General features: G+C 51.1%; 1 protein-coding gene across 1 annotated transcript; it reads left to right on the top strand.

Annotated features, from left to right (window-relative positions):
- The first annotated feature begins 6,713 nt into the window (after positions 1-6,713).
- KCNG4 (potassium voltage-gated channel modifier subfamily G member 4) lies at positions 6,714-25,526 on the top strand. Its single transcript, XM_025371159.1, has 3 exons — positions 6,714-6,794; positions 8,945-9,741; positions 23,664-25,526. The coding sequence occupies exons 2-3, from the start codon at positions 8,986-8,988 to the stop codon at positions 24,465-24,467; spliced, it is 1,560 nt and encodes a 519-aa protein (XP_025226944.1). The 5' UTR covers positions 6,714-6,794; positions 8,945-8,985; the 3' UTR covers positions 24,468-25,526.
- Positions 25,527-26,815: the final 1,289 nt, after the last annotated feature.

Below are 26,815 nucleotides of genomic sequence, written 5' to 3'. Positions count from 1 at the left end.
GATTCTTTTGAATAGCTGCAGAGTTTTCTCTTGCCTTTATGACCATCATTTATTTAGCCAGTCCCTTAATGAGGGACATTTTGGTCATTTCCAACCCACCACAATCACAAACAACACCGTAATGTTATACACGTCTTTGCACACATGAGCAAGTATAGCTGCAAAATAAATCCCTAGACCTGTAACTGCAGGTCAGAGGAGGTCTGCATTTCTTATTTTGATCAACCGCACCAAATTGCCCTTTAAAAGGACTGCACCCATTTACACTGCCTCCAGCAATATCTGAGCAGCTAAAATGAGCTCTTGCCTATCTGATCACCATCCTCCTAATTTAAAGCCACCTGTCCCCAGTGCTGGCTGCACGGCAGAATCCCAAAGAGACTTCAAAGCAACCCTATAAGTGAGGCCTTAACCCCTGAGGTTCTGACTGAGTTAATTAACATGTGGCCCAGTCATTGAAGATTTTTTTTAAGCTCCCCAGGTGATTCTAGAACGTTCCAGCGTAGAGAACCACAGCTATAAATTCACTAGTGGTTCCCCATGCCTATTCCCACCACATAAAGTCCAGCCTCCTCAGCAAAATAGAGAAGGCCCTTCATTTTCTGATGCCCTCCTGCCTCTCTGCCCTCCTTCTTGGTACTTGCCACTTCATGTCCAACTCTCTGTTCCTGCTGAATCCGTTTCAGACTTCCAGAAGCATGGTGTTCTCCAGCCCATCTGTCTTGACCCAACCTGCCCCTTCTGCCAGTACCCGCTTCTCCACCTTGCTGTTACTCACTCCTCAAGGTTTGATTAACCAGGGGTTCTACCTTTAGGAGCCTTCCCTGACCTTCCTGGGGAGCAACAGTCACAGTGATGTACTGGGGGCCACAGACACAGGCTTGCAAGAGCCGATCCTTAGCTTCTCTTCCCAACTCCCTCTTCAATGATGCTGTTGTTAGCTTGACACTGGCCATGGCAGGGGTACTTATGCCACAGCAACTGGCAACCACCACATATCAGAAACTTTTTTTCCCCAGAAAGCCAGCTATTATCAATTAACATCACGCAGGTGTTACAAAGCTCCTCTGCATGCTCATGGCAGCCAGGGATTTCATTGACTCCAGCTCCTCTCATGCTGTTATCAGGAGACTTTCAGCCCCTGTAATAATAGATAACAGTGAAGATGATGAAAATAATAATGGCTAACACTTACTGAGCATGTGCGTGTGCCAGACACTGAAATGAAAGCCTTACGTGTGTGCGTTCATTTGCTCCTCACAATAACCCTGAGAGGCGAGGACTGTCGTGACCTCCACTGTACTGAGGCACAGAGGGGAAAAGTGACTTGCCTGAGGTCACACAGCCAGTGAGCAACACAGCCGTGACAGTAGATGCTCAGTCAATATTTGTCCCGTGGAGGAAGGGATCCTAACTTCTGCAAGCAGGTGCTGGGTGGCCTGGCCAGATAGACAAGGTAGGGCCTTGTCCTCAGCAAATTGCAAATATCCCTGATGGTTTGTGACTGGCCTATCCCCTCCTTCAGGCAGGGCAGTATTAATTAGCTATGGCTGCTATAACAAAAGCCATACACTTAGTGGCTTAAAATAATGCAAATTTAATATCTTACAGTTCTGGAGGCCAGAAGTCTAAAGTGAGTCTTACGGCGCTAAAATCCAGGTATCTGCAGGGCCATGTTCTTTCCTGGAGGTTCCACGGGAGAATTTATTCATTGTCTTTTCCAGCTTTTAGAGGTCACCTGCATTCCCTGGCTCATGGCCCCTTCCTCCATCTTCAAAGCCAGCACTATCTGATTGAGTGCTTCCTCACATCACTCTCTCACCCTCTTCTCTTTTCTGCCTCCCTCTTCCACATTTAAGGACCCATGAAAACATTGGGCCCACCTGGTAAATTCAGGATACTCTCACTACTTAAGATCAGCTGATGAGCACCCTTAATTCCAACTGCAACCTTAATTCCCCTTCGCCATGTCAAGTAACACACGTGCAACTTCAGGAACTGGGACATAGACATCTTTTGGAGGTCAATATTCTGCCTCTCACAGGGCTGCCCCTTTTCTTGCTCCATTTTGTGGGACAAAGACAACCCCCTCTTCTGAAGGACACTTCAAGAAAGAGCCAGGCCTTGGTGACATCTAAGAAGGTAAAAGCTAGATGTGATCACATCCACCAATTTGGGGGCTTGGGGTCCTCCTTCTACCAAAACAGTACAGAGAGATGTGCTCAGTCTAATTTTGATGATGATGATGATGATGGTTGACCTGTTAGGTAGAACAGGGCCGAGTTCTATGGGCTTTACAGAAACTAACTCTAGGTCCATAGGAACTCTTCTTCCTGTGGCTTCCTCTGCTACTCCTCCTCACCCATAGCCCAGTGCAGCCACCAGCCCCACTGCTAGATGATCTTACAGGGCCAGCACCCACTACCCATGCCAAAGTCTCCATGTCTTTGGGTCCAAATTCTCAGGAAAGAGAGAGAGTAAATTTGATTGGTTCATCTCAGCCTATGGGTGAAGCACTCTTAGGGTAGGTGTCCTTCCTTTGTCTGATTGGACAAAAAAATATTGGTCCTATCTGATTGGCTGGGGCCAGGAGGAGGTGTACCGTATATAAATACCATCTGTGATAGGCAGACTAATGCCGCCTACCCCCAACCCTGCAAAGATGCCCGTGCAACCTGTAAATATGGAAATAAGTTCCTTTGCATGGCAAAAGGGACTTTGTAGTTGTGATTAAAAATCTTAAGGCTGGAAGACAATCCCAAATTATCCAGGGGGTTCAATGTAATCACAGTGTCCTTACAAGGGAAAGAGGAGGAGGAGAGTCAGAAATGGAGATGACAGCACAGAAGCAGAGGTCATAGTGATGTAACTGCAGGCTTTGAAGATGGAGAAGGGGCCACAAGCCAAGGGATGCAAGAGGCCTCTAGGAGCTGGAGAGGGTATGGCAACACATTCTCCTCTAGAACCTCCAGAAAAATCTCAGTCCTACCAACACCTTGACTTAATCACTATAAAACCCCTTTTAGACTTCTGGTCTCCAGAACTGTAATTTTTTTTTTCTTTTTTTTTTTTTTTTTGAGAGAGAGTCTAACTCTGTCACCAGGCTGGAATGCAGTGGCATGATCTCAGCTCACTGCAGCATCCACCTCCTAGATTCGTGCGATTCTCCTGCCTCAGCCTCCCAAGTAGCTGGGATTACAGGCACGCACCGCCACACCCAGCTAATTTTTGTATTTTTGGTAGAGATGAGGTTTCACCATGTTGGCCAGGATGGTCTCGATCTCCTGACCTCGTGATCTACCTACCTTGGCCTCCCTAAGTGCTGGGATTACAGGCAGAAACCACTGCACCCAGCCAAATTTGCATTATTTAAAGCTTCTACATCGGGGTTGTTACCGCAGCCATAAGAAATTCACGTGTGGTCACTGTGACTCATCCCTTGATCAGAAAAATGTGACAGAAGACATCTGGGTTGGGCATTTCTATGTATGCCTCGAGTTCCAGACTTCCAGGATGCCAAGAGGATGGGAGATGTGTTACTGGCCCTGATTAGCTGAGGTCAAGTGTCCATACTGGGGAGGGACACTAGGGATAAGAAGACAGTAGCACTAAGCCAAAAGGTGACTGGGACTTCACAAAGACCTGAAGAAAGGCTGAGTGGATGCCCTGGGGAAGGGGCTGACGGGGCTGAACACCAGGCTGAGGGAAAGGTCCCACAACCTGGGAAAAGTGACCATATTGACAGAAGGTGCCAAAGTGTGGAAAGAGCAATGGACTGCAAGTCCACACTGAGCCTGGCAGTGCCATCCACTGACTTGGAGGGTTCAAAATGAGGGACTTGCACTAGGTCAGTAAATCAAGCCTTCTTTTAGAAAAGTTTTTGAACAGCAGACTGCCGTATTTACACTAAATCTTTCTTGTGTAATTTTGGAAAGAAATTGCTAAGATGATAATCATGGCCGGGCGCGGTGGCTCACACCTGTAATCCCAGCACTTTGGGAGGCAGAGGCGGGTGGATCACTTGAGGCCAGGAAATCAAGACCAGCCTGGCCAACATGGGGAAACCCTGTTTCTACTACAAACACAAAAAGTAGCTGGGTATGGTGGCGGGTGCCTGTAATCCCAGCTACTCAGGAGGCTGAGGATCAAGAATTGCTCGAACCCAGAGACGGCGGCTCCAGTGAACGAAGATCTCACCACTGCACTCCAGCCTGGGCAATACAGTGAGACTCCATCTCAAAACAAACAAACAAACGAACAAACAAAAAAGACGATACTCATAATAATAGCAAGCATTTGAATAGGACTCACTTTTGTGACAGGCCGTCTTCTAAGAGCCTTGTCAATGTAAATTGATTTGTTCAAAATTCACAGCAAATTGATAGGTGCCATCATCTTCAGGTCACAGACAAAAAAAAAATTAAGGCATAGAGAGGTTAAGAAATTTGCTCAAGGTCACCCAGCAGGGAATTGATAAATTCTTGTTTTGAACCCGTATACTCAGGATCCAGAGAGAACTGAGAGGAAGGGGGTAAGTTAGGGGAGATTTAACCAGACAGGCTAAATCCAGACAAATAAGACACAGCTGAGAGAGGTGGGGAGACAGCTGGGGTAGGGGGAGGACTATGAGCTGGAAAGACAATTCTGAAGTCTCTTCTAAGAGCACCATTGGAGCAGCTGTGGGGTCTGAGGAACAGGGGAGTCCGAGGAAGGAGGGAAGCTTCTCCGCTACTGGCAGGTGCTCTGGGATCTCTCTGAGTGGCTCTGTGTGGACGCTGGACCACACTGGGTCACAGCCTTTATTGGGGTTACACTTATAGTCTTATGGAAACAGATCAGTGCAGTTGCCATGGTTGAGGTAGCAGGCCCAGGGGTTCATCCTTTTGTCCTCCCCGTTGTCACTGCCCCAGGCCAGGCCCCTCAATCATTTCTGCAGAGTCCTTAGGATTCAAGCAATACCATTTGAAAACCACAGCACCAGACAGACCTCCATTCAGTCAGTTCTCTGCTCTGCCTGGATTTGTTCCCATTGCCAAGTCCACAGAGAGCCCACCTAGGCCAGCAGCACCTGTCATCCCCTTGCAGGCAGCTGTGGAAGGCTCACCCTCTAATCTCTCACACTCCTGGATCCTCACATCAAAACTCAAGGGTCTGTTAAGTGATCGTTTTTCTTTTTGTTTTTTTGAGACAGAGTCTCACTTTGTCACCCAGGCTGGAGTGCAGTGGTGCGACCTCAGCTCACTGCAAGCTCTGCCTCCCGGGTTCAAGCAGTTCTCCTGCCTCACCCTCCCTAGTAGCTGGGATTACAGGCACCCACCACCACACCCAACTAATTTTTGTATTTTTAGTACAGACAGGGTTTCACTGTGTTGGCCAGGCTGGTCTCAAACTCCTGATGTTGTGATCTGCCCGCCTCTGCCTCCAAAGTGCTGGGATTACAGCTGTTAGCCACCACACCCGGCCTAAGTGATGGTTATAACCAGCAAGATGACCTTAAGCAAACCTCTTCTCAGACCTTCAGGGCCTCAACTATCAAATGCAGTGAAGATAACTTACATTCAGAAACCAAGAGCTTGGGCTTCAGAACCTCTCAAGAAAATGAAGAACAGTCAACGTATAGTGAGCACCTACAAGATGCTGGTTTTGCAATTGCAGCCATCACTGGTTTCACTGTCCTCATTTGACTGAGAAACCTAAGGCCCAGAGAGGTGAAGTGACTGACCGAGGACACACAGCCAGGCAGTGCAGAGTCCAAGTCCACACCCAGGCCCTGGACCGATGCCTCTTCCTTTTCACCCAGCCAACCAGTCAACCAGCACAGGAGCTTGTACTTACGGTTCTGATCTTCCCTGAACCCTCTCTCTAATTCCTGTGTTTTAAAGACAAGACATTTGAGGCTCAGAAGCAGTAACTCACCTGCCCAAGGTCACTCAGCCTTTCACATAGGAGCCAGGATCCAGGCGTGTGCGTGAATTCCAGGCTCACACCTCTTCCTATCCCTGTTCTGTAACACGGCCCCCTTGACTCCCACCCAGGGCTCAGAGCCTGGGCTTCTGTCTGAACCTGTCCCAGGCCTGGGCTGGTTAAAAGCAGCAAAAAGTTCCTTCTGCAGCTTCAACTTGAGCCTGTCACCATCATCAGCATACCCCAAGAGCCTCTAGGGTGGCTGGAGACAGGTAGCTGCAGATGCCTCCGGCCCCAAGTTGCCCTCTGCCCCTCCCGAGTTGTGCTCCTCCATGCCAGGGGAGGGAGGACAGCTCCCCTTGCCTCCTAGGCGGTTGGCAGAGTGGCAGCGGCTGCTGCTCCTTCCTGCCGCTGGCTGATGGAGAGATTATTTCTAAGCCCTTCCCATTCCACCCCCCCCCCCCCCCCCCCCCAACACACACACTGGCTTCTCTTGCAGGACCACACTGGCTGTCCCTGTGGGACTTGAAGTGCAGAGTCCGCTGCTCAACCAGAACAGCTGCCCTGGCTCCCTCCCAGCAAGAACCCCCAGACCCTCATCTCTCATAAGGAAAGGGACTTCTGGGTCCTTTAAAACAATCCCACCTCAATCCCCCAGGGCTCTCCTGCAGCTGCTGGAGAGAGAGCTGCAGAATGAATGAACTTCTGGTTTCTGGAGGCGGCACGGGAAGAAAGATTGGAAACTAACTCTGCCAGAAACTGCTGTTTTGGGAATTATTTTTCTTCCCCTTCATCTCCACCACAAACCTGTCCCTTCCCTGGGCACCAAGACGTGGGCTCCCCTTGCTTGGCAGAGAAACAGCTGGAAACTGACTCCCTGAGACAAGAGGGTGAGTGAAACTTGACGGGAAGAGTTAATGCTTGCTGCAGGGCGGGCGGGGGCCGGGGGGAGGTTGATGCTGTTAAACATCCTTGGCAAAAGTGCTGTTTTCAGTGAATTCCTTTCCCGTGCTCCGGAAGGAGCTGCTTGCCAGCTGTTTGGAGAGCCGTAGATTGCAAAATTGGGTTTATTCAGTGAATGCAGAAAGGGCAGTTTGCAGGTTCTGGAAGGAGCCCCAGGCTGGAGGACAGAGTGCTGGGTTGGATTTGGATTTGCTGTGTGACCTTGGACAAGTTACTTCCCCTCGCTGGGTCTTGGTTTTTGCACTGGGAAAATGAGGAAGCTGGCAAAGGGCTCCCCGGATTTCAAAATACTCTTCTCTCTGCAGGCTCCTCATCCTCCTCTGGCCGTCCCCTGTGAGCAAAGTAATGCACTCAGAACAACAGAATGTTGTGTGGGGAGCAAGAGTGTGAAATAGGCTGCAATTCACTCTCCACTATCCACCAGAATCCAACTGGCTCTGAAATTGAGAGGAACTTTGATTTCCATTCAGCTGCCGAGTTTCTCTCTTGATTGGAGTGGAGTGCATCTGAAAATGTAAGCTTATAGATGCTTTGGAAATGGCTCTGGCTAGAATGAATGGCATAAGAAATGGTTGCAGGATCTGAAGGTTAGAAATATTATGGAAAGGACTTTAAATATGTGAATTGGCTAAATCTAAAACACTCACATTAAGTCAAGCATCTCATATAGGTCTGAAATGGAGAGAGCATTAGAGGCCCCTTCTTTTTTTTTTTTTCTTTTTGAGACAGAGTATCGCTCTGTTGCCCAGGCTGGAGTGCAATGGCGCAATCTCGGCTTACTGCAGCCTCCACCTTCCAGGTTCAAGCCGTTCTCTTGCCTCAGCCTCCCGAGTAGCTGGGACTACAGGCACATGCCACCATGCTTGGCTAATTTTTGTATTTTTAGTAGAGATGGGGTTTCATTGGCCAGGCTGGTCTCAAACTCCTGACCTCAGATGATCCACCTGCCTCGGCCTCCCAAAGTGCTGGGATTACAGGCATGAACCACTGTGCCTGGAGGCCTCCTTCATTCTGCAGATAAAAGACCATGGCCCTAGAGAGGGGGAGTAACTGGCTGGAGATCACACAGCAAGGATGGCTAAGGCAAGCGCACAATGAACATGGAGGAGTACTGTGATTGCAAGTATGCCATGCTCCTCTGTCCCCTTAGCAAAGGCCTCCCCAAATGAGGAAGCAACCAAGAGTGATTAAGTGAGACTGGTGGAGTTCCTCCTGAGACCTAGATGCTTTGATGCTGTGCTAAGGACAGTCACATTCCTGGTCTGTTCCAGCCTTTAATAACAGACCCTCGCTGAACTTCCTGATGTCAGGTGCTTGCTAAACCGTAGGCAAGACACGCAAGCCTTCCGTGCATCAGCCTCCTTGTCTATAAAGTGGAGATCTTATGTCTACTTCATGAGGTTGTTGAGGTGAGTTAGGGGAAGCCAGGCATGTCAGAAGCATCTAGAAGTGTTATTAATACACACTTTCTTGTATGTTACTGCATATAACCCTTGCCATGCCCTACAGTGTGGGTACTCAAACTGCCCCCATCACACAGATAAAGCAAAGGACTCAGAGACACTGAGTAACCCACCTGTGCTGGCAGTCCGTAAGGGATTCGGCCCTGCCAGTGAACTTGAGAGCCTACACTCTTAAGCTCTATTTTTACCAACTGTACCTTGCAAGATTAGTATGAGTCTTGTCGTTTGAATGAATGATGCTGAGATCAGAGAGGTATAGCCACATACCTGAGACCACAGAGCCCAGAAGTGGCACCACTCTGATTTGTCCAGCTCAGGACTGAGTTACTCATCCATGCAATTCAGTCCCCATCCATGCAACATCTGTTCTGGAGACAGTCTTCTGCGATACCAGTAGATGTTCCACCAGGGAAGGGTTTTGTTCACTGATGTATCCCAAGCACACAGTAGGTGCCCAATAAATATGTGTTGAGCTAAAGGTTAAAAGAACAAGCCATGCAGATGCGGTTGCAGGAAAGCACATGTAAGAACATCTGTAGTCGCAACATCCAGGACTCTTTGCCCCAAGACTGATTTCCCTTCCTTTTTCTTGCTCTTTGTCCCTTGGGTGTCAGACTGGTAAACCCAGCACTTCCTTGCCTTGCGATCTTCAGCAATGCCCATGCCTTCCGGAGACCGGGGCCTGCATCCCAGACACCACCACTATGGTTCCCACAGCCCTTGGAGTCAGCTCCTGTCCAGCCCGGTGAAGATGCCGTCCATCAAGGGCCTTTACTACCGCAGGGTGCGGAAGGTGGGCGTCCTGGACGCCTCCCCGGTGGACCTGAAGAAGGAGATCCTGATCAACGTGGGGGGCAGGAGGTATCGCCTCCCCTGGAGCACGCTGGACCAGTTCCCGCTGAGCCGCCTGAGCAAACTCAGGCTCTGTCGGAGCTACGAGGAGATCGCACAGCTCTGCGATGATTACGACGAGGACAGCCAGGAGTTCTTCTTCGACAGGAGCCCCAGCGCCTTCGGGGTGATCGTGAGCTTCCTGGCGGCCGGGAAGCTGGTGCTGCTGCAGGAGATGTGCGCGCTGTCCTTCCAGGAGGAGCTGGCCTACTGGGGCATCGAGGAGGCCCACCTGGAGAGGTGCTGCCTGCGGAAGCTGCTGAGGAAGCTGGAGGAGCTGGAGGAGCTGGCCAAGCTGCACAGGGAGGAGGTTCTGCGGCAGCAGAGGGAGACCCGCCGCCCTGCCTCGCACTCCTCGCGCTGGGGCCTCTGCATGAACCGATTGCGCGAGATGGTGGAAAACCCGCAGTCCGGGCTGCCCGGGAAGGTCTTCGCTTGCCTCTCCATCCTCTTCGTGGCCACCACCGCCGTCAGCCTGTGCGTCAGCACCATGCCCGACCTCAGGGCCGAGGAGGACCAGGTGAGTGGCCTCTGATGGGGCCCATGGCTCCATCCCGCAGGGTGCCCGGGCAGAGGTGTCTTTTAGGGGCCCACGAAAATGTCTTCAGGTCTTAAAATAAGAAGAAAAAAAATGAATATTATCCAACGTGGATTATATTCATTATTAGACCATCAGTGATAAAAGACAATTTTTCTTTTTTATTTATTTATTTTTTTTTTGGAGTCCTACAAAGGCAAAAGTGCCTACGGCTCACCGTGAAAGTCATTCTGTGGCCCTCAGTCACGCATGGACTCAGTGGGCCACACAGACCCAGCGTCACCTCTCCAGGCTCTCCCGAGTCTGTGACTACAGGCGAATCACTCCACCTCCCCTCTGAGCCTGTCTCCCCCTCTGTGAAATGGGTAATGTCACCACCAAGGTTTACTCACCCAGTGAACTCAACATGTGTTTACTGAGCAGCACTCTGTGCTAAGCCCTAGACCAGGTCAAAAACATGAAATCCCTGCCTTCTTGAGCTAACATTCTCCTGGGCATCCCCACTCCATTTTCAGATGAGGAAACTGAGGCACGGGCCAGTTATTTTCCTCGGAGCTCCACAGTAAGGACACCAAGGATGCAAAGGTCCCCGGGCCTCAGTTTCCCTGCAGTGCTCAGTGTCTGGGCCAGTCTCACTGGATGGGAAACTCACAGGTGAGCTGATATGTAAGTTACCCCGCCCCAGGAGGCCAGAGCAAAAAGTGCTGCTTGCCCACACCTTCATCCCCTTTCCAGGGAGTTACAGGAGACCCCAAGACACCCTCCCTCCAACCGGGAGCCAGATGGTCTGAGAAGCAAAGTAAGAACCTAGCATTTGGTTGAGAGGGTTATTGGAAAGCTTCAGAGAACTAGATTGTTTCCTGATGTAAAACATCACTCCTCCCCAGCACCGAGCTCCCCGCGGCTGCCCATCATCCTGACGTTTGGAGCTTACCTTGTAATCAACAGAGAGAGAAACTAAACACATACGTAAGATGGTGCTTGCTCTATGTGGCTCATAACTGTTGCCAGCTCACCTAAGTTCTCTTCGCTTAAAGATATGTCCCAGGGCAAGACACCGGGATCAGAGAACTTGCCAGATAGAAAGGACTTAAATGGAGAACCAGCCCATGCCTCACACACAGTAGGATCCCAGTAAATATGGGTTGAATAAAATGTGTCTTGTCCAACCTACAAAAGTTTGACCCTAAAAAAACCCCACAAAATACTTGGGCCTCTAAACAGCTTGTTTTCCCATGGAGAAGACGATAATGCCAATCATAGGCATTTTTTCATTCTACAGCATGAAAGCATGTGATTTCAGCGCCTGCTTGTTCACAGAAATATTTATGTGTGGCCTCTGCAGTACAAAGATTAAGATAAAACAAGTGACCTCCCTACCCCACTTCTTAAGGGTGCCCTGATTCCAATTAATAAAGAAAGGCCCCTGGATGCCCACAAACCTGTTCCCTCTTAGAGATTTCCAGAGAGGGGAGAAATTGTGTAGGAGCCAGGATTTCGGTTGTGCAGAGGGCCAAGATCTTTTCAAAATCCAATGCTTTGAAAATGACGAAGGGTATGAGCCCAGGCCCAGCTTAACAGTGACTAGGGAAATCAAATTAGAGGGGAGAGGTGGGCCTGCAGACCTGCGCAGTCCAAAGCTTCAGCCGAGGATCAGGCAGCCACGTCTCCTCCTGGGACAAGAGAGATTTATGCCCGGGCCCAGCCACAGTATCTTTACGCTTTCTCCTGAGTGAAAGTGCCTTTGTGTGTGTGCCCAGAGACAGGCTGAGGTGCTGCCCGGAGAGTGTCCGTGTTCCTGTTTAGATAATAATTCAGAGAGCAGGGAGGCTGAGGACGACGCAGTCTTTGTTCTCCCAAGACGGTGACCTTACATTTACGTAAAAGGACGATGGCCACACGTGCTTTGTGTTCCTTATTTGCCCTCAGGGAATGTCAGTCTGAGAGGGACCGGCTGCTTCTGGGTCAGGCAGTGCCCGTTGGGTGTGGGGCCAGTGTCCTGCAAATTGACCCTGATAGCATCCACGCACATGAAATGTCACAATGGCAGGGTGGGGGAACAGACCCAGGGCTATAACCCACAGAACTCCTCCATCAGAAACAGAAACAATGAATGGACATTTGCTGTAAGCAGTTTTCCGTTTTTCTACCTTCTCATAGCAACATCCCTTGGAGTAAACCTGATAGTGGGGTATAGGTCTGTGCCAGGGATTGCAAATTACAATGGAGTCTGGGTGCAGCGGCTCACGCCTGTAAGCCCAGCAGTCTGGGAGGCCGAGGTGGGTGGATCACCTGAGGTCAGGAGTTTGAGACCAGCCTGGCCAACATGATGAAACTCCATCTCTACTAAAACACACAAAAAACATTAGCCGGGTGTGGTGGCGTGCACCTGTAATCCCAGCTACTTGGGAGGCTGACGCAAGAAAATCGCTTGAACCCTCAGGCAGAGGTTGCAGTGAGCCAAGACTGTGCTACTGCACTCCAGCCTGGGCAACAAGAGAAAACCTCCATCTCAAAAAAAATTACACTGGAGAAGGGAAGAGGCAGTGTAGACAGGAAGGACCAAGCCAGCGCCTGAGCTCTTCTAAGGGGCACCAGATTTTAAAGTTCTGGATTTCCCTGGGGGATTCTTCCCCAAAAGGATGAAAGAACCAATGTTTCCTAAGTGCCATTCATGAGGTTGGCATTTCACACCGTGGACTGATTTCATCCCTGTGGCAGCATGGGGAAGTGAATACCACTTCCACCCCCATTTTACAGATGGGAAACTGAGGCTCAGAGAGGTTTTATCACTTTCTGAAGCTCACAGTAAGTGGCAGAGCTAAGATTTGAACTCACCTCTGATTGGCTCTAAAATCCAACCCCCTATGACTACACAACACTGATACCATCTTTCTTTCCTTTCCTTTCCTTTGTTTTCTTTCTTCCTTCCTTCCTTTTCTTTTTCTTTCCTTCTTTCCTTCTCTCTCTTTCTCTCTTTCTTTTTTTAAATTTGAGACAGAGGCCGGGCGCAGTGGCTCAAGCCTGTAATCCCAGCACTTTGGGAGGCCGAGACGGGCGGATCACGAGGTCAGGAGATCGAGACCATCCTGGCTGACACAATGAAACCCCGTCTCTACTAAAAATACAAAAAACTAGCTGGGCGTGGTGGCAGGCGCCTGTGGTCCCAGCTACTCAGGAGGCTGAGGCAGGAGAATGGCGTAAACCCGGGAGGAGGAGCTTGCAATGAGCTGAGATCCGGCCACTGCACTCCAGCCTGGGCGACAGAGCAAGACTCCATCTCAAAAAAAAAAAAAAAAAAAAATTTGAGACAGAGTCTAACTTTGTCACCCAGGCTAGTGTGCAGTTGCACGATCTTGGTAGCTAACTGCAGCCTCCATCTCCTGGGCTCAAGTGATCCTCCCACCTTAGTCCTCCAAGTAGCTGGGACTACAGGTGTGCGTCACCACACCGAGCTAATTTTTTGTATTTTTTGTAAAGACAGGATTTCCCCATGTTGCCCAGGCTGGTCTCAAACTCCTGAGTTCAAGCGATCTGCCTGCCTTGGCCTCTCAAAGTGCCAGGATTATAGGCATGAGCCACCGTGCCCAGTCCTAACTTTCAATTCTGGGCCACTTCACCTGTAGTCTAGAACTTCAGCCTCAGGGGCATTTTGTGCTTCTGAGGCAGCCAGACTTTGTGAAACAGCTCTCAGGCCAGCAAGATGGTGCAAAGGCCAGACGCCCTGGGTTTCAACCTTGGCCTCACCCGTGACTAACCCAGTGATCTTGGGAAAGTCGCTTAATCTCCTTGAGCCTCAGTTTCCTCCTCTGTGAAATGAGGGTGCTCTAAGCGCTTCCCTCAAGGGATCATGTGGTGCATAAAGCAGCTGGGACAGTGCCAACACTCAGAGGTGCTCAGCGAACGTCCGTCATACTGATCATCATTCATTCATTCATTCAGTAGTAGTTAACAGGAGACCAAACATTCATCCTTTACCTTCCTTAACAGTCATTGACTGCCTACTAAAGCCCATTCTTCTGGGTGCTGGAGAGAAGACAAATTTCTTACTTCCTTGGAGCTTAGATTCTGAGCAGCCCTGCTCATACCTTTTTTTTTTTTTTTGGACAGGGTTTCACTCTGTCACCCAGGCTGGAGTACAGTGGCACAATCTCAGCTCACTGCAGCCTCTGCCTCGCGGGTTCAAGCGATCCTCCTGCCTCAGCCTCCTGAGTAGCTGAAACCACAGGCAGGCATTATCACGCCCGGCTAATTTTTGTATATTTTGTAGAGATGGGTTTCACCACGTTGGCCAGGCTGGTCTCAAACTCCTGAGCTCCAGTGATTCTCCCACCTCGGCCTCCCAAAGTGTTGGGATTAGAGGCATGAGCCACCGCACCCCAGCCCCCTGCTCCATTTTTCTGCATTGACATTTACAAAACATGAAATCGAGCACCTTAAAGGAAACAATTTAGTGGCATTTAGTACAATCACGATCTTCTGCAGCCACCACCACCTCTATCTAGTTCCAAAACTTTTTCTCAGCACTCCAGAAGAAAATCCTGTCCCAGCTAGACAGTCTCTCCTCCTCCCTCTCCCGCCAGCCCCTGGCAACCACCCATCTGCTTTCTATCTCCACGAATTAGCCTATTCCGGACATTTCATAGAAATGGAACCATGCCAGGTGTGGTCTTCTGTGACTGGCTTCCTGCTCCAGCGTCATGTCTTCAAGGTCCATGCACACTGTGCCATGTGTCAGACCTTCGTTCCTCTTCATGGCCGAATACTATTCCACTGTATGTATATGCCACTATTGGTTTATCCATCCAGCACTGATGGCCTACTCCACGTTGATAGCTGAAGATAGACAGACACACTCCAAAGACCGACCCCCACCTCCAAGGAACAAGATGAGTTTGAGACATGAAGCCGGGATTCTGTTCCCACGGCTGCCACACAGATCCCTTTCAATAGGCAGGATTCAAGATCTAGTCCTGACCCTCGTGTTTTTTTTTTTTTGTTTTTTTTTTTTTGAGATGGAGTTTTGCTCTTGTCACCCAGGCTGGAGTGCAGTGGTGCGATCTCAGCTCACTGCAACCTCCACCTCCCAGGTTCAAGCGATTCTCCTGCCTTAGCCTCCCAAGTAGCTGGGATTACAGGCACGCAACACCATCCCTAGCTAATTTTTGTATTTTTAGTAGAGATGGGGTTTCGCCATGTTGCCCAGTCTGGTCTCGAACTCCTGACCTCAGGTGATCCACCCGCCTCTGCCTCCCAAAGTGCTGAGATTACAAGCTTGGGCCACCCTGCCTGACCCAGACTCTCGCTTGAATGCACTGGGAGATCCAGGGCAGGTCACATCCGCCCCTGGACCTCAAACTCCTGCTGGTAAAATGATGGTCTGGACTTGTCATTTTACGGCTGACTGGTCCCTAGCGTCCTTCCAGCCCTGGGCACCTGCAGCCTCCTGTCCTTGTCTGTTTGCTGCAGTTTTCCAGGTTCTTTCTTTCCCTCTGCCTTCATTGTCCTCCCTGCCATTCATCCCTCGTGCCCTCTCTACGTGACCTCAGACCTGGCCAGGCAGCTCTGCCTTTTACCTCCCTCCGGGGCAGCCTGAACACCACTGGCCAGGACCATTTTTCTTCCTCTTTACTGCTACTAAGACATCCCAGCCACTGCAGATAGTATCAGGACATGGAAAGGGCCAGCATCTTCAGTTTGCTTGTCCCGGGTTGAGTCCCAGCTCTCCTACTCCCTGGCTCTGCCCTCAGACAAGTCCTTTTCTTTCTCTGTGCCTCTATTTCCTCACCCATCAAAGAGGACAATCATAACACTATTCAGAGGGCGGTGCTGAGGACTGAATGAAAACCTGTATATCAGGCACCAGCACAGAGTGGACGCTTGTTGTTTTGCTCCCCCTTGGGGCTGGGCTCACACCTCTGCACCTGCTCTGCTGCTCTGCTCACCAGCCTCCGTCCCTGGCTCCCTCCAACCTGAATCGCAATGGCCGAGTCAGGGGCCAGTGACTCAAATGTCCTCTCCATCCCCTTCCAGTGCCTGCCCTCATTCCTCCTCTGCTCTGGCTTTCAGCGTGTCTTTTCTGAGGGCTTGCTCTGGCTGGAGACTCGGTAGGAGAAGTAGGGAACTCACCATGCTCAAGACTACTCCTGCCGGCCTTCCCACGGTTCTCCTCCCATCTTAGGTGCTACTCCTGCCCCACAGCATTGCCTGGGGCTTTCAGGGATATTGTCAAAGGGACATGTACACCCTACGGCAACCGAGTAAAGCGCCCTTGGTGATATCTCTGCAGAACCATGGTGGGGTTAGGGAGCAGAACCACGTGGGCTCTTCGGTTCTCGCCTTCCTTCTCATCCTAGACTGTAGACATTTCAGCGTCTTACTCAGGTGGAGGGCTGGGGAAGGAAGGCACAGAGAGTGGTTTGTTTGTTTATTTGTTTGTTTGTTTTGAGACGGAGTCTCGCTCTGTCACCCAGGCTGGAGTGCAGAGGCGTGATCTCAGTTCACTGCAAGCTCTGCCTCCCAGGTTCACTCCACTCTCCTGCCTCCTCAGCCTCCCAAGTAGCTGGGGCTACAGACACCCGCCACCACGCCCGGCTTTTTTTTTTTTTTTTTCAGACGGGAGTGCAGGTTGCTTACCGCAACCTCCGCCTCCTGAGTTCAAGTGATTCTCTTGCCTCAGCCTCCAGAGTAGCTGGAACTACAGGCGTCCGCCACCATGCCCAGCTAATTTTTGTACTTTTAGTAGAGACGGGGTTTTGCCATTTTGGCCAGGCTGGTCTCGAACTCCTGACCTCAGGTGACCCACTAGCCTCGGCCTCCCAAAGTGCTGGGATTACGAGTATGAGCCACTGCGGCCAGCCCACAGAGAGAGATTCTTAAAAGACCAGCTGGGACTCTTGGGCCCCCCTCCCCAGGATGCAGCTCACCTTTTGGGCTGCCATGCCCACCTCCCTGCCTCCTCACCCTTTAGTAAGAGGCCCTGCGCAAGAGCCAGCTCCTGCCTCCTCCTCTGTCCCTTTCTCGGACCATGAATCAGCTTCCTAAAGAACTGGCCTGCTCTCTGGAGCTTCTCTGTGTTCGGTGGCATTTAGTAATTGCTCTAGCAAATGCTTCTTATCCTAGTTTTGTTGCTTTTGGTTGTTTTTTTCCTGCAGCTGTGTCTCTCCCTGTGTCCCGGCCAAGAATCAATATTCCCTGTTTCCTGGCCTGGGGCCTCCCCGATGCTCTGCAGGTGACAGTTTCCTCTGCCTCCTCACACTCCCCCCGCCTCCACGTGTCCAACTCCCAGCCCCCTGCAAATGCCCCGTGCAGACACCGCCACCCACACTCATTCATGAGTCGTTCAGGAAGGGCCCCTGCAGGCTGGACCTGTGCTGGACACTGGGAGGTCTCTCCTTCAGTGACTGCTGAAGGGATATTAGTACAGAGACGATGGGATGGCGGCCTGCCATCTCTGCACAGGGAGAACCACTGTGAGACTCAGAGTCAGTGGATACTTCTTAGACCCTTGCTGGGCTCCTGGCCCTGTGCTAGTCATTTCCCTGTTTCCTAATTTAATCCTCACCGCAATCCCATTCTAGAGATCAGAAAATGGCCTCAAGAAGGTACTTAACTTGCCTGACAGCAGCCAAGCTAGTAATGCTCCCTCAGCAGCAGTTGCTTTTTCTTTTTTCAAGACAGGGTCTTGCTCTGTTGCCCAGGCTGGAGTGCAGTGGTGCAGTCTCGGCTCTCCTCCAACCTCCTGGGTTCAAGTGATTCTCGTGCCTCAGCCTCCTGAGTAACTGGGATTACAGGCATGCTCCACCAGACCCAGCTAATTTTTGTGTTTTTAATAGAGACAGGGTTTCCCCCACATTGTCCAGGCTGGTCTCAAACTCTCTTGCCTCAAGTGATCCGCCCACTTCAGCCTCCCGAAGTGCTGGGATTACAGGCGTGACTCACCATGCCCAGCCCAGTGGCAGCTGCTTTCTAATAAGAATTTGCTGGAAGCTCTAGAAGAGAAGTCAGCCATCCAACCTGCCCAAGGTGAAGGCCAGGGAGAGCCCATGGTGGATCAGCTGCAGGGCCTGAACCGGACAGCAGTGCGGGGAGAGGATTGAGGAGGAAGACAAGCAACGTAGATTTGAGGAGCTCCTACACTACAGCGTCCGTGAGCAGGTCTCCCCGGTGCCCACAATTGCCCTGCGGGATGAGAATCACCTTCCCCATTTCACAGAAGGGAAGACGCCTTCAGTTAGATGACTCATGGGCCAGGTCCCATGGTGGGGCTGACCCCGTCCAATTGGTTCCAACACTTTCAGAGTCCCTGTGTCCCAGTATTGGGAAGAGGGGACAGCTGCTGGGAGTGGGCGGGAGGGGAGACCTGGGGAGGAGGGATTGCGGCTCATGGTGAGGAGGGGCTTGGGGGAGGCCCATGGGAGCGGAGTAAAGGAGGGGAGGGTGGCAGAGGGCACAGGCAGGAGAGAAAAGTGGCTAAAGGAGTGGGAGGAGGAGTGAGTCAGCACATCCAGGCCCCAGGAGAGCCTCAGAGGAAACAGCTCAGGGCCTCAGGCCAGGGCCAGAGGCACAAATGGTGAACTCACCGCAGGAGGGAGGGGAGGAAGGGATGCCGAGCTGAGGAATGGACCAGCCCTGACTAAGGAGTTGCAGCAAAAGTGAGAGGTGGCCACGTTCCAAAGTGGGACTGGCAGGACTTGCTGGGAGGGACAGAGAGGGCGAGGAAGCCTCCAAGGTCATGTGGACCCTGAGCCCCTCCCAGATGGAGCTTCCAGAACTGGCCCTCGCTGCACCTGCAGGGCCCCCAGGGCAGCAGCTTTGCCCTCAGGAAACCCGCCGTGCTGCTGCGTGAAACAGGTGCGGGCCAGGCTATGGGACCCCCACTACTCCCACTTGCTGCCTCCCCCAGGAGTACGCAGCCAGCTCAGACTGACTGTAACTCCCATACCACAATATTCGCCCTTTTAAAGTGCGCAGTTCGGTGGTCTTTAGTATCATCATGGAGCTGCGAAGCCATCATCCCCTTCCGCCTCCATCCAGCCCCGGACACCCACCCCTCTGCTTTCTGTCTTTGTGGATTTGCCTGCTCTAGACATCTCACTTAAATGGAATCATCCAACATAGGGTGTCTGTGTCTGGCTTCTTTCACTCAGCATAGTGTTTTCAAGGTGCATTCATGTTGTAGCATGATTTAGCCCTTCATTCCTTTTCATGGCTGCCTACTACTCCATTGTGTGAATAGGCCGCATGTTATATATTCACTCATCAGTTTATGGATGTTTAAGTTGTCTCTACTTTGGGGCTATTATGAATAATATTACCATGGACTTTGTGTACAAGTTTTTTTTTTTTGGTTTTTGTTTTGTTTTTTTGAGACAGAATCTCACGCTGTCACCCAGACTGCGGTGCAGTGGCACAGTCTTGGCTCACTGCAACCTCCACCTCCTGAGTTCAAGTGATTCTCCGGCCTCAGCCTCCTGAGTAGCTGGGATTACAGGCGCCCACCACCATGCCTGGCTAATTTTTGTATTTTTAGTAGAGACGGGGTTTTACCATGTTGGCCAGGCTGCTTTTAAACTCCTGACCCCAGGTGATCCACCCGCCTCAGCCTCCCAAAGTGCTGGGATTACAGGCATGAGCCACCAGACCTGGCCTGCGTACAAGTTTTTGTGTGGACATATGTTTTCATTTGTCTGAGCTATACACCTAGGGGTGGAACAGCTGGGTTGCATGTTAACTCTGTTTAACCTTTTGAGGACCTGCCAAACTGTTTCCACTGCCACTGCCCCATTTTACATCTGCACCAGCAGTGATTCTCCACAATCTCACCGACACTTGGCTATTGTCTGTCTTTATGATTCTAGCCGTCCTAGTGGATGTCAAATTGTGTCTTACTGTGGTTTTGATTATCCTTTATTTTTGTTTTTTAACTTTTCATTATGGAGAATTTCAGACATTTACAAAGTCAATAGAATAATATAGGGAACCCCTGGGAAACCATGACTCAGCTACACGCAATGGTCAATATTCTGCCACTTTTTTTTTTTTTTTTTTTTTTTTTGAGATGGAGTCTCGCTCTATCACCTCTCACGCAGGCTGCAGTGCAGTGGTGCGATCTCGGCTCACTGCACCCTCCACCTCTCAGGTTCAAGCGATTCTCCTGCCTCAGCCTCCCAAGTAGCTGGGATTACAGGCATGTGTCACCACGCCTGGCTAACTTGTGTATTTTTAGTAGAGACAAGGTTTCACCACATTGGTCAGGCTGGTCTTGAACTCCTGACCTTAGGTGATCCACCTGCCTTGCCCTCCCAAAGTGCTGGGATTGCAGGCGTGAGCCATCGTGCCCAGCCAATATTCTGCCATTCTTGTTTCCGCTCTCTTTCTATCCCCTCTCCACCTCAAATCACGTATCATTTGTTACTATTTTTCTTTTACAGCTTTACAGGTAAAAGGTACATACACTGAAATGCACAAATCTTAGGTGCAGAATTTAATAAGCGGATGCACCCGTGTCAGCCTCTCCCCTGTGAGTACAGAATATTTCCGTGACCCTAGAAAACTCCCTTGTGGCCCTTCACAGGCCATCCTTACACTACCCAGAGGCAGCCTCTGTTCTGATCACTTTGTGTACCCTAGATGAGGCTGTCTGATCTCGAGCTTCCTGCAAATGGAAACACAAACCCAGCTTGCTTTGCTCCACACCAGGCCCGTGGGATTCATCCGTATTGTTTCATCATTCACGCCCTGGGCCTTCTCCGGGCCGACACTTGTTCTTCTTCATTGCAAGAAAGAGCCAGAACACACCTCGCTGTGCCTGTGACAAGGGCCAGGAATAGAGTGACCAACCATCCCGGTGTGCCCAGGGACCAGGGGGTTCCTAGGACCTGGAACTTTCTGGGTTTAAGCACAGAACTTCCACAAAGGGAGAAAGGATAACTTTTTTCTTTCCTTCTTTCCCCCTTTTCTCTTTTCTTCGAGTATTTGCTAAGCTGGGAATTATTTCCTCTGCCCAGGCTCCATAAACACCCCCTGCCCAATGCCGGCATTTCTGAGGGACCAGTGCTGGGAGGCTGGATTTAGGATGCAGAGCAGAGCCTGATGCAGGTGCAGTGACGCGGCAGAGCAGAGCCCTTGCTGCAGTCCAGAGAGGTGGCCAGAGGGCCAGGCCATGGGAGGGGAGCAGTCGGTGTGCATGGCTTGAATGTCCAAACGCCAGCCCCACAGGCAGGAGGACCCGGCAGAGCCTTCTCGGCCTCTCAGGAGTCACCTTCCTGAGCTATTGGGTCATCAGTGTGGAAGTTATTCCCAGGCTGTGAGTATTTTAAGCCTAGGGAGAAACTCCCAGGATGTCTGCAAAGAAAGAGGCCTTGTAGACAGAACCTAGCTCGGAGCCTGAAAACCTTCCAGGTGCCTCAGAATGAATGGGGGCAGTTGCCAAATGTAGATTTCTGGGCCCCACCCTAAGGTTTGGATTTTGTGATGAGGGCCCAAGAATCTGCATTTACAACAAGCACCCTGGGGGCTTCTGGTGCCGGGGTTTCCAAATCAGCTTTGAGAAATACCAATTCTGTTCCAAACTCTGTATTAGAAACTGAAGCACAGAGAGGGCCAGTGGCCGCTGCAAAGTCACACAGCAAGTTTGTAGCAGGGCTGGGGAATGGGAACCCAAATCTTCCGAGCCCTTCAGGATCCTGAAGCAAACCCTGGGTAGTCGTGGCGAAGACCTCTCAGTGGGTTGGAGAATCCCCTCATCTTCCTGTAATATCCAGCCATAGGAAGAAGGTATTGCTACCCTTACACTGACCAGGCAGACTGTGGTCCATGACCAATGTATGATTGTGTTAAAATGGCTACAGTGCATCCTGTGCCTGCGAGGTGCACGGTCCTGTTCATGGCTTTATATGCATAATTTCCATTCACCACGACAGCTCTTCAGAGCTTAGACAACTGAAAGTCCAGAAGGGACAAGTGATTTGCCCAAGTAAGTGGAAGAGGTGGGATTTGAAACTGTGCTAGGCTCTGGGAGTATTGTAACTAGACAAGCAGACATGCTTTCTGGAGGGCTTGAAAGCTGGCAGGGCATAGAAAAGTTCCTGATTCTCCAATCTTGCTAAAAAACTTGCTGTGTGGCTTTGCAGTGACCCCTGCCCCTCTCTGAGCTTCAGTTTCCAAAGAAGAGGCTGGAACACTCTGGATTCCACCCTTTGGCAGTGCTGCCTCTGACTCCCACCCCTGCAATAGTCCACACAGAAGTCCAGCCAGAAAGGTACCCTGCCCTGGACAGGCAAATAGAGACTGGCATGGTTCAGCCTGTTTCTCTTCCTCCAGCAGCCAGGCATAAAGAACATTTCCGCTTATGATTTCTGTGGGCACTGGAAATAATTTCTTTTTCCACTTCAGAGCACTTTAATCCAAAGAAAACTGTGGTTGTCAACATCTTGCCTTTTACACAGACAAGTTGCTTCGGCCATTCATCCATTCATCCATCAAGTATATGTATCGTGTGTGTGTGTGTGTGTGTGTGTGTGTAAGATATTTATAGCTACGTTTTCTACCCTGGCTCCACATTTGAATTATCCATGGGGGTTCTGGAAAATTCTACTGCTCAGCTCAAACCTAGATTAATTAAATTAGAATCTTGGGAGGAGGCCCAGGCAACAGAATGTTTCAAGGAACCCCCAGGTGATTCTAACCTGCAGCCAAGGTTGAGAACCACACATTAGAACAGCGCCTGTCAAACTTCAATTTGCATGAGTCACCTGGAGATCTTGTTAACTGCAGAATATGATTCCGTGGGATGGGGTGGGACCTGAGATGCTCTGTTTCTAACAAGCTCCTCAGGGAGGCTGATGGTTTTGGCTCAAGGTCCACACTTTGAGTGGCAGAAGGGCTGGTGGAACTACCCTGAACTATTCGGGAGGAAGAACAAAATACAGAAACCAGAATGGTGCCCACCCGGCTGGAACTGCCGAGCTGGAATCCCGCGTGTCAAGGGCAGCAATTACATGTCCCAAGGGCTGTCCTGGGGATTTGGGAGCCCTCTCTGCCCCACCAGCCTTCAAGCCATCAGAAACGATATCTGTTTGTCTAGTCACAGTATGCCCAGGGGTTAGCACCATGCCTGGCACAAAGTGGGCCCTCCATACATTTCTGTTGGCTAAATGAATGAGGGGTGGTAAACAACAAAGTTACAAAATAGCCAACAGCAGCTAAGAGACCGTGGTACCACCTCTTAAGTATGTGAGCTCAGGCGAGTCACTTCACTGCTGTGACCAACTTCCTGGGCTGTCAAATGGGGTCATGCTGCCTGCTCACGACAGTGCTCTGTGGCTCGAGTAACAGCAGCGGAGCATTGCATGGTCCCCCGAGGTACTTATGTCATTAAGGTAGAGGCTGGCAGCTATAACAAAGAGACCGCAAACTAGAATAGTTTTAAACCAAATTTGTCTCTTGTGCAATAGTCCCAAGGTGAGGGATGTGGGTGAGTATAGACAACTCTTATTCTAGATTCTCCCGCCTTGATGTTCCCTCCTGGCCTGCAGCACTGGTCCAGTCCTCTCTTCTTAGCTGGGTTGCAGGCCCATCTGTGCTGTCCCGGCTCACACGAAGGATGAAAAGAGTGTGCACGAGTTAGATCCAGAAGTGGTTTGCATCACTTCTGTTTCCAGTCCAGAGGTGAGGACTTAGTCATTTGGCCACACCTAGTGGCAAGGGAAGCCAGAAAGAACGGTCTCTGACCTAGCCGATCTGCTGCATACCCAGCCACAACTGGAAGACTGTGTAAAAGGAGGTTCTGGTGGACAACTAAGTTTACAGCACAAAGCTCATGGGCATGAAGTCGTCCCCCAATTTCCAGCGCTGTTGCGGGTCCACTCTCTACCCCGCGTTGTTGCCTCTTCTTCCCGCAGGGCGAATGCTCTCGGAAGTGCTACTATATTTTCATCGTGGAGACCGTGTGCGTGGCCTGGTTCTCTCTCGAGTTCTGCCTGCGGTTTGTCCAGGCCCAAGACAAGTGTCAGTTCTTCCAGGGGCCCCTGAACATCATCGACATCCTGGCCATCTCCCCATACTACGTGTCACTGGCGGTGTCTGAGGAGTCCCTGGAGGATGGCGAGAGGCCGAGTGGGAGCTCCTACCTGGAGAAGGTGGGGCTGGTCCTGCGTGTGCTGCGGGCACTGCGCATCCTCTATGTGATGCGCCTGGCCCGCCACTCGCTGGGGCTGCAGACACTGGGGCTCACTGTGCGCCGCTGCACACGTGAGTTCGGCCTGCTCCTTCTCTTCCTGGCCGTGGCCGTCACCCTATTCTCCCCTTTGGTCTACGTGGCCGAGAAGGAGTCAGGGCGGGTGCTGGAGTTCACCAGCATCCCCGCCTCCTATTGGTGGGCCATCATCTCCATGACAACGGTGGGCTACGGGGACATGGTGCCCCGCAGTGTGCCAGGCCAGATGGTGGCCCTCAGCAGCATCCTGAGCGGGATCCTCATCATGGCCTTCCCGGCCACATCTATCTTCCACACCTTCTCCCACTCCTACCTGGAGCTCAAGAAGGAGCAGGAGCAGCTTCAGGCCCGTCTCCGCCACCTCCAAAGCGCTGGTCCGGCCAGTGAATGTGAACTCCTGGACCCCCACATGGCCAGTGAACATGAGCTCATGAACGATGTCAATGACCTCATCCTGGAGGGCCCAGCCTTGCCTATCATGCACATGTAACTCAGCACTCCCTGTGACTACATAGTAACCTCAACCCATCACCCTGCCTGAAACACACTCAAGGGTACCCCACATAGACCACCTAGTGATGTTCTAGAGCCCAGGGAGGACTCCCAAAGCTGGAGGGGCATAAGACCACAGAGGCTGTGTGTCTGTGATCCTTGTCCCTGGGGGCCCGATGTCCCAGGCTGACTGTGTCCAGCCTGCTTGCCTTTTCCTCTCTCCACCCATCTACTGAGCACGTCCAATCTTGCTGGAGTAGCTCAGTCTTCTTTCATTCTCTTTTCCTTCCCAGCAGAGGCTTTAACATCCCAGGCTGGGTTCTGGATGCCCACAGAACTAGTAACCATTGGTATTTGCATACTGAGCCTACAGAATTTCATGATTTCCCTAACACCATTTTTCCTGGGCCATGCCACCATTGGAAGTCAAAGGTCCAGTACTGCAAACCCCACTGATCAAACTCTCCCACCCAACCTTTCCACGGGTTCCAAAGGGATCAGTATGTTCTCCTTCTGCTTACCACCACCAGTGGTATTTCCCTAATGCTGCTGCCTCCTGCCAGCTCTGAACACTTGTAGCTAAGAATGAAGAATCAGCCTTTTTGCAGTAAATCCCATGTTGAGGCTGATGCCCACAAGCCTGCCACCCCCACCTGGAGCTGGCATGCCTGGAATCTGGGACCTGGGACCTGGGACCTGAGACCCGGGCAGAAACTCCACTTGCCAGCACAGCCAGGCCCTCCTTGGCTGCCTGGACTCTTGGTGTGGTGTTCTCCAGTTATCCAGTCCTTAGCCTTACAGAGACAAACTCTTTCGGGGTCCACGTTGTCCCTTGAGAAGATCGTTCCTGCTGCTGCTTCCTCCCACACTGCAGGGGACCTTGGCTTTTCATCCACAGCTGAGCCCCCATGGACTCAGTGTAGCTTCGGCACAGAAACAAGGGGAATCGTAGGTGCTGCCCCTTGCTGGCTTCCCAGACTAGTCTTCTCCATGCTGGAGATAGACATTCTTAGCTCACATTTCAATGTATTTATTTATTTGTCCATTCATCTGTGAATAGAGTCTGTCCTTTGCATCCAGGGGAGGAGGCAGATGGAAGTCTGAGTCACTGGAGATAAAGCAGCATATTCTGAGAGCAGGCAGGAAGGAGCAATGAATTCCAAGCAGTGGGCTCCCAAAGACTTCACAGAGACATGGGCAGGGCTGGAGAGTAGAGGGGTATTTTGGGAGATGAAGCTGAACAGGTGGGTTGGGATGAGAAGGCGTGGGCCTTGCATGCTCTACGGAGGGCAGAGTGATGTGCACAGGCTGTGGGTTAGGGAGATGACGAGGCTGGATTGGGCGTCAGAAGCCCAGTTTGGGATGAGGAGCCATTGAGCCATTCAGGCAAGACAGCGCTGCCTCCTTCCTAGGATTAATCATACAAGGTTCTGTCAAATCCTGGCTTCTCCCAGAAGAACACACCTGGGAGACATCCTGATGGCACTTCCCCAGAGTGGCATGGCCCGCACAGGAGTTTGCGATTGGCTCTAAGACCGCTGGAGAAAGTGCACGAGATCCAAACGGATGACAGAGAAGTGGTTTAGGCCCTGCCAATCTGATGTAGTGTACGTATGAGAGTAGTCAGCATTTTACCACTGCTAACAAGTCCCTTGCTGTTCATTCATTCTGTTAGTTTTTCACGATGTCCTGCTATGTGCCAGGCACAGTCCTCCACTGATGGCAATGCCAGGCAGCAGCATGGCAGAGGGCTCTGGCCCAGGAAGCGCCCTGCACCAGCATCTAGTGTCCAGGGAGCCTTGGCCTCCTGGGGAGCCCTCCTTTCCTTGGAGTCCTCCAGGTGTCCCCCCAGCTGATGCGGGCACATGTCCCTATTCTTTTAGACCCCAATCTTTCCCAAGCTGACATGTCACCAGGTGACAGAGTAGTCCAGTGGCCATGACACAAGGAAAGCCCCTGCACCCTATAAAATCCCCAGCCTGGACGGCCACTGCACTCCACTCCACAAAGTGACAGGCAGATTCCCATAAACCTTGGATAGAAATTCCATGTGACAGGCACATTGGACAGTAGCCATAGAAGTATTTCTGTTCCGGACTAACATTTTATTTATGTATTTATGTATGCATGCATGTATGTATTTATTTATTTATTGACAGAGTCTTTCTCTGTCCACCAGGCTAGAGTGCAGTGGCTTGATCTCAGCTCACTGCAACCTCTGCCTCCCGGGTTCAAGCAATTCTCCTGCCTCAGCCTCCCAAATAGCTGGGATTGCAGGCGCCTACTACCATGCTCAGCTAATTTGGTATTTTTAGTAGAGACAAGGTTTCACCATGTGGCCAGGCT

Source organism: Theropithecus gelada, chromosome 20 (assembly GCF_003255815.1).
Source record: "Theropithecus gelada isolate Dixy chromosome 20, Tgel_1.0, whole genome shotgun sequence".
NCBI classification, from domain to species: domain Eukaryota; kingdom Metazoa; phylum Chordata; class Mammalia; order Primates; family Cercopithecidae; genus Theropithecus; species Theropithecus gelada.
The sequence above is the reverse complement of the archived record's forward strand: the minus strand, read 5'-3'. Positions and strand labels throughout refer to the sequence as shown.